An 11,011-nucleotide genomic window follows, 5' to 3' on the forward strand; every position below is an offset into this window, starting at 1 on the left:
CCCCCTTAACCCCCCTCCACTTCTTCCCTCCCCCGACCCCTTTCCATATGTCCACCCCACCATTTTACTTGCATATTGCATATAGTGTATATGCTTTTCATTTATAGTCTATATATATAATATAGATCTATATATAATATATCTATATACATATAATATATAATATGCGTTCCTTATTGTACTTCTTTACTCTTTGCACTACATTGGCCTATGCTGCTGTATCTCATTTTAATTTCTTTTACAGGGGATCAATAAATAATATTATATATATATATATATAATAAGTACATCTTGGAAGTTTCTGGTTATTGATATTTTTGTTGTCACATGACAAGGTTTTACAAACAGAATAATTTTGTTGAGTTTGTTTGTGTCAAAGTCAGAGAGCCGTGTCTCTCTACAGTGAGAGGTTTTTGTACGGCGGCTCAATGAGTTTGTATCACTGTGGTACACGTTCGGTGGAGGAACCAGACTGGATGTTGGAAGTAAGTCAAATCTTTAATTTTTTTATCATTTCAGGACATATTTGTCTTTTTATATATATTTCAGGAAGAATTCTTGATTTTTCATATTAATGCATATCTTCTGCAGAAATACTTTACACTCAGAGACAAACTTTGCATCAGGAATATAAATTCAAAACCTCATTGAAGTGAATTTAAAATATCAAGACAGAATATGAATCATTATTTCCAACTTTAATGGTAAAGCTTCATCTTGAGGGTTTGTAGGTTTAGTTCAGTGTGTCAAAGTGAGAGAGCCGTGTCACTCTACAGTGAGAGGTTTTTGTACGGCGGCTCAATGAGTTTGTATCACTGTGGTGGACTTTTGGTGGAGGAACCAGACTGGATGTTGGAAGTAAGTTTCTGCATTGATATTAAATATTAGAACATTGTAAAGTAATGTTTTATATTCAGTATTGGTTGCTTGAGGCTGATAAATATATCTTGTTTTAATTTTAATACAGATTTCTGTATCCTCCTTTTGACGGAGGCTAACTCAGAGCAGCTTTTCTAAACATTTCTTTACACATTCCTGACAAACTGAAATTCAAACAGCGCAAAGTGTAGGAAAAAAAAATTTGCTAACCGTTTTATAAATGTCTTCACACATGCGCGTTTATTTGTCCACATTCGTAATAGCTGTTTTTGAATGACTTGAGATTAAGCTATTAAAATAAAATTGTACAGAGTGAAGATGAAGCTTGGTATTCGAAAACCTTCGAAATCTCTTCATTGTGTCACAGATTGCTTCAAGTTTAAAATCTGTTGAAACGTTTGGTAATGATGATTGAAATCCACATGAAGAACATTTGATTGTAGTCAGTTCATTTTCTGTGTTTGTTCATGTTTCCACTAAATACTTTAAAGTAATGTATAGTTCAGGTTTTGGATGATTTTGATGATACAGTTTTTGATATTTTATTTCCAGTGTAGTTTGATATATTTCAGCTCATTCTGTATGATGATTCTCTCTGTGCTGATATGCATGAGAGGCTTCTTAAAGGGAAGTGAAACAATGTGTGAGTGAGTGACTGGTGGAGCAGAAAAACCATCTGACAGAAACTCCTTAAAGGAGAAAATCAACTCTCACACAGTAAAGGTGTCCAAGTGTCTGCTGCTTGATTGACAGCTGTGTGGTCCCTGTCCTCTAAGCTGATTGGTGTCTCCTAGGTGATGTCCGTCCCACCCTGACGGTGCTGCCCCCCTCCAGTGAGGAGCTGCAGCAGGGGAAGGCCACGCTCATGTGTCTGGCCAACAAGGGCTTCCCCTCAGACTGGAGTCTGTCCTGGAAGGTGGACGGCAGCAGCAGCAGCATCAGCTGGGAGGAGAGCAGGAGCCCCGGGGTGCTGAAGGACGGCCACTACAGCTGGAGCAGCACCCTGAGGCTCTCTGCAGACCACTGGGGGAAGGTGGGCTCTGTGACCTGTGAGGCTACCCAGGGCTCCCAGACTCCGCTCTCAGAGACACTGAGGAGAGACCAGTGTTCCCAGTTCTGACCTGACTCACTGGGACTCTGACACTGGTTTTACTCTGCTCTCAGTCTGCACTCTGCAACTCTGTCTCTCTCTGTCTTTTCCTCACTCACTCTATAAATACGTGTGTCATCGATGATGTTTTTCTGTTTGTAATTTCAATTATTTCATCACAATAAAGACCAGCTCATCGAATCAGTCGTTTCATTTTTGTTATTGTAAAATTAACAGACGTTACTGTCATTGTAGTTCCATTTAATCCCAAGTGTTTTATGGATTATTTGTAAAATCAGATGAATAACTAAAAGAAGGGAAGATGATAGTTTTGTAATGTATAATAGGATATTAATGGCATACAAAGTAATTTTTTGTTGGTGTGAATGAACAGTTGTCTGAGATGCTGACAGATTTTCTGACAAACACAGACAGGGTTTAATGTAAGAATGGAAAGAATAGTGAATTAAAAGGATATAAATGTGTAGTCAACATTGAAATTAAATTCATATTGTAATATTTATTTACACGTGTTATCAGTCCATCAGTCAATATAACTTTATTTATCTTTGAGAGGGTAATTTAAGGCAGCAGCTCACTGTTGCTGATGTTATTTCTGATGTGTCTAAATTCAACAAATCAAGTCTGAAATATTGTCATCTCACCACTTCGCTAAACTGTGAAGAGCAGAGCTGTGGTCCTGTCCTGAACCCTGAAGCAGAGACAGCAGAGCAGTATCATCTGAGAATCTGATAAAGTAGCTGCCCTCCTCACAGCTTCTGCAGCTGTCGGTGCTAAAGGTAAAAGGGAGAAGACACAGCCTTCAGGTGAGCCAGTACTGTGGCCACTTACTTAGTGATCTTTTCAGAAATCTTCATAAAAAGTGATATGAGGACAACTGTACTCCTGAACTTGTTTATGATCAGTTATCTCAGGAACTGGAACCACATGAGAGGATTTCTATATTCTGGGGATATGATTTGAGTCGACTGAATTTTATAAAAGTTAAGTTAAATATATTTTCTGTGTGTGTTTGTGTCTGTGTGTCTCTCTCTTGAATTGAATTGAAGTGATATGATTGAAAGCTCTACAACAGTTAGTGGATGGATGTTGTACAGAGATTGTCTGGGTATTTCCAACGTCAACCAATAACTCTCAGTCTCAATGTCTTTGTGTGGTATTTTAGTTGCATATAAAAGAAAATGTCTTTTTTTATGTTGATATATTTATATCACGTAGGTCACTTTTGTCTTGTTATGTCTCCAGTTAATCTTCTGTGTGTGTGTGTGTGTGTGTGTGTGTGTGTGTGTGTGTGTGCGCGTGTGTGTGTGTGTGTGTGTGTGTGTGTGTGTGTGTGTGTCCTCAGTGAAGTGTATCAGTCTCTGCAGTAGCTTCCAGCTGCAGCAGTCAGTTCAGTTTCTGTTCAGTCTGACTGAGGGAGGTTTTTGTACGACGCTTTTTCACTGTGTGAACACATACTGACTGTTGATAACATGAAAACTCTGACAGTAGTAAACTGCTGCATCTTCAGTCTGGACTCCACTGATGGTCAGAGTGAAGTCAGAGTTTGATCCACTGCCTGTAAAACGACCTGGAATCCCTGATGCTCGAGTGCTAGCATCGTAAATGAGCAGTTTAGGAGTTTCTCCATCTCTCTGTTGGTACCAGGATAAATAGTTATTATTGTAAACGTTCTGACTGGTCCTACATGTGATGGTGACGGAGCCTCCTAGAGCAGAGCTCACTGCTCCAGACTGAGTCACTGTGACCTGGCCTCTGGACTCTGAGGATACAGAGACAAAAACATAAAGCAGCGTCATGGTTTTGTGGGCTTCATTTCAGAGGGACGGATGTTCATAGAGGAGAGGAGTTTGATTCTCTGGACTTTACCTGTGAAGCAGCAGCAGAGGAGAGTCCAGATGAGGACGGAGATCAAAGTCATGTTTTTGATGAGGAGGATTTCTGTGTCTTCTGTTGTCATGAAGGACAGCTGTCAGTCATCCAGTGTTCAACTCTCAGGACTATAAACTCTCCCAGAGCACTGGAGCATGGTGCTGCTGATGCAAAGTGGCTCTCTATGGAAATGCTCTGACTGACTCCAACAGGGACTTGGATTCCTCTCATGATGCTGTTTATCAATGGATCAATCACTTTATCAGAGTATTGATTAGGAATGTGTCAGTGCTCATTTGTATGAGGCTTTGGTTTCAGTTTGATGGACACATTTTCTTCCAGAATATTTAGTGAATTCCCCCTAATTCACTACCACACAGATCAACATCACTGTGGGACACATTTAAACAAAATGTTATTTTTCATTTATATTCATTATAATCTACAGTAAACAAATGTTTACGATCATTATTTATTTTTTGTTACGATTTATTGGAGATTTTTTCATTACAAAATTCTCATTTCATTGTTTTAATGTAACATGAATTAATACACCTTATTTCACAAAAAAAGATCGGCTCAATGAGTTTGTATCACTGTGGTTGACTTTTGGTGGAGGAACCAGACTGGAAGTTTCTGCACAAATACTAAATACAATATTGTAAAGTAATGTTTTAAAATGAGTTTTTGGATGTCTGAAGCAGACAGATATTTCTTGTTTTAATTCTAACACTTGAAGTATTCATGTTTGTACTTTTTCTCCTATATCGTGGAGGCTAACTCTTTGTTCTTTACACATTACTGTCAAACTGAAATTTAAACAGCTTTAAGTGTAGAAAAGATATAAATGCAAGTCTGTTTTAGAAATACATATTTTTAAAGATTAATTTAATGTTTTACACAGCAGTTATAACTGTTTTCAAATAAATTAAGATTAGACTTTTCAAGTAAAATTTAATAGATTGAAGATAAGTATTTGAAAATCTTCAAAATCCCTTCATAGTGTTATATATTGTTTTAAAGTTACAGTTTGCTAATGATGATTGAAATCCACATAAAGAACATTTCATTGTAGTCAGTTCATTTTTTGATATGCATGGGAGGCTTCTTAAAGGGAAGTGAAACAATGTGTGAGTGAGTGACTGGTGGAGCAGAAAAAACATCTGACAGAAACTCCTTAAAGGAGAAAATCAACTCTCACACAGTAAAGGTGTCCAAGTGTCTGCTGCTTGATTGACAGCTGTGTGGTCCCTGTCCTCTAAGCTGATTGGTGTCTCCTAGGTGATGTCCGTCCCACCCTGACGGTGCTGCCCCCCTCCAGTGAGGAGCTGCAGCAGGGGAAGGCCACGCTCATGTGTCTGGCCAACAAGGGCTTCCCCTCAGACTGGAGTCTGTCCTGGAAGGTGGACGGCAGCAGCAGCAGCATCAGCAGCTGGGAGGAGAGCAGGAGCCCCGGGGTGCTGAAGGATGGCCACTACAGCTGGAGCAGCACCCTGAGGCTCTCTGCAGACCACTGGAGGAAGGTGGGCTCTGTGACCTGTGAGGCCACCCAGGGCTCCCAGACTCCGCTCTCAGAGACACTGAGGAGAGACCAGTGTTCCTAGTCATAACCTGACTCACTGGGACTCTGATACTGGTTTCACTCTGCTACTGCTGTCAGTCTGCACTCTGCAATACCGTTGCTCTCTCACTCTTTCTCTGTCTCTGTCTCTGTCTCTCTCTCAATGGTTTCAAGATTTCAAAATAATAAAGATTTAATAATTCCTATAAAAAGGAAATTACTAAAACATAGGAGACTAGCACCGTGGTACAACCACCAAACCCGCCAGTTAAAACAAATAGCTAGGAAATCTGAAAGGAAATGGCGCTCTTCCAAATTATCAGAATATCGCTCAATTTGGCAAGATAATCTTAAAACTTATAGAAAGGCCCTCCGTAATGCCAGAGGAGCCTATTACTCAGCACTAATAGAAGAAAATAAGAGTAACCCTAGGTTCCTCTTCAGCACTGTAGCCAGGCTGACAGAGAGTCACAACTCTATTGAGCCACATATCCCCATAAACTTAAGTAGCAACGACTTCCTGAGCTTCTTCTATAATAAAATTATTACTATTAGAGAGAAAATGAATCATCAACTGCCATCAACAGTTATCAGTGGCTCTCCAAGTTCAGGGACTTTTGCTATTGATCTTCATCAGTTAACTTCATTAATTTCTTCATCGAAGCCATCAACCTGTCTATTAGACCCAATCCCAACTAGGCTGCTTAAAGAAGTTGTTTCCTTAATTGGCACTTCTTTACTGGATATGATTAATCTGTCTTTATCATCAGGATATGTACCACAGTCCTTCAAAGTAGCTGTAATTAAACCCCTTCTTAAAAAGCCCACTCTTGACCTAGGGGTTTTAGCCAACTATAGACCGATCTCTAACCTCCCCTTCCTCTCTAAGATTCTGGAGAAAGTAGTCGCCAAAGAGTTGTGTGACTTTCTACATAACAATAGTTTATTTGAGGATTTTCAGTCAGGATTTAGAGTTCATCATAGCACAGAGACAGCTCTGGTTAAAGTTAATAATGACCTTCTGATTGCTTCTGACAATGGACTTGTCTCTGTACTTGTATTATTAGATCTTAGTGCTGCATTTGACACCATTGACCACGATATTCTTTTACAGAGACTTGAGCATCAAATTGGCATTAAAGGAACCGCACTAAGCTGGTTTAAGTCATATTTATCAGATCACTCGCAGTTTGTACATGTTAATGATGAATCTTCAATAAATACGACAGTTAGTCATGGAGTTCCACAAGGTTCTGTACTTGGACCAATATTATTTACTTTATATATGCTCCCTTTAGGCAACATTATTAGGAATCACTATATTAACTTTCACTGTTATGCAGATGATACGCAGTTATATCTATCGATTAAGCCCGATGAAATTAATCAATTATCTAAATGACAAACATGTCTTAAGGACATAAAATCCTGGATGAGCTGCAATTTTCTGATGTTAAACTCAGAAAAAAACGAAATTCTTGTTCTTGGCCCCAAAAACCTTAGAGACTCACTGTCTAAAGATATAGTCACTCTAGATGGCATTAACTTGGCCTCTAGCACCACTGTCAGGAATCTTGGAGTTATCTTTGATCAGGATTTGTCATTTAACTCCCACATAAAGCAGACCTCTAGGACTGCCTTCTTTCATTTACGTAATATTAGAAAAATTAGACACATACTATCACAGACAGATGCAGAAAAACTAATCCATGCATTTGTTACTTCAAGGCTGGATTACTGCAACTCTTTATTATCAGGTTGCCCCAATAAGTCCATTAAAACGCTCCAATTAATTCAGAACGCTGCAGCACGAGTACTGACAGGAACTAGAAAAAGAGATCACATCTCTCCTGTACTAGCTACTCTGCATTGGCTCCCTATAAAATGTAGAATTGAATTTAAAATCCTCCTCCTCACCTATAAAGCTCTTCATGGTCAGGCCCCTTCATATCTTAAAGAGCTCATAGTACCCTATTACCCCACTAGAACACTACGTTCTCTGAATGCTGGGCTACTTGTGGTTCCTATAGTCTCTAAAAAGTAGAACAGGAGCCAGAGCCTTCAGTTACCAAGCTCCTCTCCTGTGGAACCAGCTTCCAGTTGTGGTTCGGGAGGCAGACACCCTCACCACATTCAAGAGTAGGCTTAAGACATTCCTCTTTGATAAAGCTTATAGTTAGGGCTGGATCAGGTGAGTCCTGAACCATCCCTTAGTTATGCTGCTATAGGCCTAGACTATCGGGGGATTTCCCATGGTGCACTGAGCTACTCTCTTCCTCTCTCTTTCTGCACTCATTCATGTCCCTTTAATGCATGTTACTAACTCCACTTCTTCCCCGGAGTTCTTGTGCTTTCTCGTCTCGCAGGTTCTCATGGATCCTGGTGGAGCCTCCTGCCATGGTCCTGCTTGACTGCCATTGCCAATACTGTTGTTGCTGTGCACCTGTCTCTCGCTCTCTCTCTCTCTCTCTCTCTCTCTCTCTCTCTCTCTCTCTCACCCCAACTGGTCGAGACAGACGACCACCCACCTAGAGCCGGAGGATCTGTCCTAGGTTTCTGCCTTTTAACAGGCAGTTTTTCCTTGCCCTTGTCGCCAAGTGCTTGCTCATGGTGGTACTGTTGGGTCTCTGTAATTAATGTTAAAGAGTTCGGTCTAGACCTGCTCTATTTGAAAAGTGTCCTGAGATAACTTCTGTTATGAATTGGCGCTATACAAATAAAATTGAATTGAATTGAATTAAGACGTTCCTCTTTGATAAAGCTTATAGTTAGGGCTGGATCAGGTGAGTCCTGAACCATCCCTTAGTTATGCTGCTATAGGCCTAGACTATCGGGGGATTTCCTATGGTGCACTGAGCTCCTCTCTTCCTCTCTCTTTCTGCACTCATTCATGTCCCATTAATGCATGTTACTAACTTCACTTCTTCCCCGGAGTTCTTGTGCTTTCTCGTCTCGCACGTTCTTGTCGATCCTGGTGGAGCCTCCTGCCATGGTCCTGCTACATTGCCATTGCCAATACTGTTGTTGCTGTGCACCTGTCTGTCTCTCTCTCTCTCTCTCTCTCTCTCTCTCTCTCTCTCTCTCTCACCCCAACTGGTCGAGACAGACGACCACCCACCTAGAGCCGAAGGATCTGTCCTAGGTTTCTGCCTTTTAACAGGCCGTTATCCTTGCCCTTGTCGCTAAGTGATTGCGCATGGTGGTACTGTTGGGTCTCTGTAAATAATGTTATAAAGAGTTCGGTCTAGACCTGCTCTATTTGAAAAGTGTCCTGAGATAACTTCTGTTATGAATTGGCACTATACAAATAAAATTTAACAACATCAACAGTTTTCATGTGACTATTATTAATTCAGCATGTTTATAAATGTTTAGAAACATTAGAAAAGTTCCTCCATAATTGTCAGTTGTATATGCTTTAATAAACCTTGTTAATTATACCCATGTTTTGAACATTTACAAGATCACCTGTCTTTTATCAGTCAAATTCTATTTTTGAGGTGGATTCTTATTTAACTAAACACTTCAGTTAATTAGTATTATTGAAGAATTACTTTAAATGTAATATTTGAAAGATTGTGAAAAACATTTCATTATTTTAATAAATATATGCAATTTTTTGTGTCAATATTTCATCTGTATTATCCTTTTCTTATTTTGTAAATTGATCTGATGAACATAAAAACGACCATTAGAACTGACTTTTAATATATATATAAAGAGAGTTTGTTACTCTGTAAACTGTGTTCAGCTACTGTAGATGTACAATGCATTGTGGGAAAATATTATATATATAAAATATTATTAACTCTAGATATACTTACAGTAACTAACATATCTGTATAAACCTGTCTGATGAGAGACTTGACATCAGTTGACTCAAACTCAAAGGTAAATCATTTATCTTTGCCTAAAAAAAGAAAAAGGAATGTGTGAAATGTGATTGATTATATTAAATGCTGTATTATTAGGATTAGATGTAATTATGAGGTGTGTTTGAGTTGTATCTTGTTGCCATTTAGTTTCCATGCAGCTGTTGATTCAGATCAGTTCCTCTTTGCTGAGGGAGGTTTTTGTACGACGCTTTTTCACTGTGTGAACGGAAAGCTGTTGTGCTGCTGACAGTAATAATCTCCTGCATCTTCAGTCTGAACTCCTCTGATGGTCAAAGTGAAGTCAGTCTGAACTGCTGTTGCACTGAAACGATCTGAAACTCCAGACTGACGATATGTAGTATCAGAAATCAAGAGTTTAGGAGCTTCTCCAGGTTTCTGAAGGTACCAGTTAATGTCATGATGACATATAATAACCCAAGTCAGATGAAGAGTTTCTCATCGTTGGTGATAGTTAATACATTCTGGGATTACATCATGCAGCTAGAAACAAGGTGTGACTGAAGAATGAAAATAGGTCATTTATATTAAATTATATTTAAATAATGTTTTACTTTTTATAATAATGTTGAATTTAGTATTGTCAGCATAAGATCAAGCAAGCCAGAAAGTATTAGCCACCATGGGAGATAACACATGAGACAAAAGTGAACACAATCAAAACTAAAGAAATAATACACATGAGTTAAAACCATTTGGGAAAGTTACACAATTTTAAGTAATAAGACGTGCAATTAAAAACCATTCATAATAAATTAAGAAAAAAAAATGTCTGAAGAAAATGAATTGGTTTGAAATATAAAGCAGGAGGTAATAATTAGTACAGTACAGTTAGAAATAACAGGATTAGTGAAAAATGTGCATACAGCCTGCTACTTGTGTCCCCCCATACTAGACACTTCTTCCTGTGTGTGGGTGAGGTGAAACAACATCCAACAACACAAACAGGGCGATCTATAATCCCTTTTGCATTAGAATTAGTATTTAAAGAGCTTCCTTAGCTCAACGAGACTCTGAGACGTATGGGGTAACATCATTTTATTTGAGCGAGGCTGACCTGGACACGTGTGTTCCTATCTTAATAATCACAGTAGATCATTGAATTTACACTGACAGTGTTTGTCCCTGAGTCAAATCTGAACTATTTAATACAGGTGATCATTTTAATAAAGAAATGTTAGGATTATGCACACAGCACATCTGATAGCTCTGTCAGTACAATCTGATTTATACCTCTGTGTGTGTTTGTATTATCTTCATCTTATTTGCAATATCTCTTTAGGAACACAGAGGGTCATGCTGTCACTTAAGTACAAGTTTAATAAACGTTTTATGCTACGTAGCAGCGATACACAGACTGTATACACACCACAAGAGCTGCATGCTCTGCATTGTGTACTTCTGGATTGCTGTTATATTGCCATTCCTGCTTTTCATCAGGCCCTCAGATTGTGACATTTTCATCTGCTCATTAACTGTCTCACGTTAGCACCATTCTATTAACTGAACAATACATAAGATTATATAACTATAATAGGATATAAATGGATGGTGAGAAGCTGTGATAGAGAAAGTAAAATGGATTTCCAACAAGATTATCTTTTACTGTGTTGATGCATGTTAAATTGTTGTTTAAGAAATAATGGTGAAATGTGTGTGTGTTTGTGTGTGTGTGTGTGTGTGTGTGTGTGTGTG

General features: G+C 38.9%; 2 gene segments (V, D, J or C); one reads left to right on the top strand and one right to left on the bottom strand.

Annotated features, from left to right (window-relative positions):
• Positions 1 to 409: 409 nt before the first annotated feature.
• Positions 410 to 2,170, top strand: LOC127360914 (Ig kappa-b4 chain C region-like). The segment is given in 2 exon segments: positions 410 to 485; positions 1,674 to 2,170. A coding segment is annotated over 1 exon segment (255 nt).
• Positions 2,171 to 3,260: 1,090 nt separating this feature from the next.
• Positions 3,261 to 3,990, bottom strand: LOC127360910 (Ig kappa chain V region 2717-like). The segment is given in 2 exon segments: positions 3,261 to 3,752; positions 3,860 to 3,990. Coding segments are annotated over 2 exon segments (414 nt in total).
• Between the last annotated feature and the right edge of the window lie 7,021 nt (positions 3,991 to 11,011).

This window comes from Dicentrarchus labrax, unplaced genomic scaffold, assembly GCF_905237075.1.
Source record: "Dicentrarchus labrax unplaced genomic scaffold, dlabrax2021, whole genome shotgun sequence".
NCBI lineage: Eukaryota > Metazoa > Chordata > Actinopteri > Moronidae > Dicentrarchus > Dicentrarchus labrax.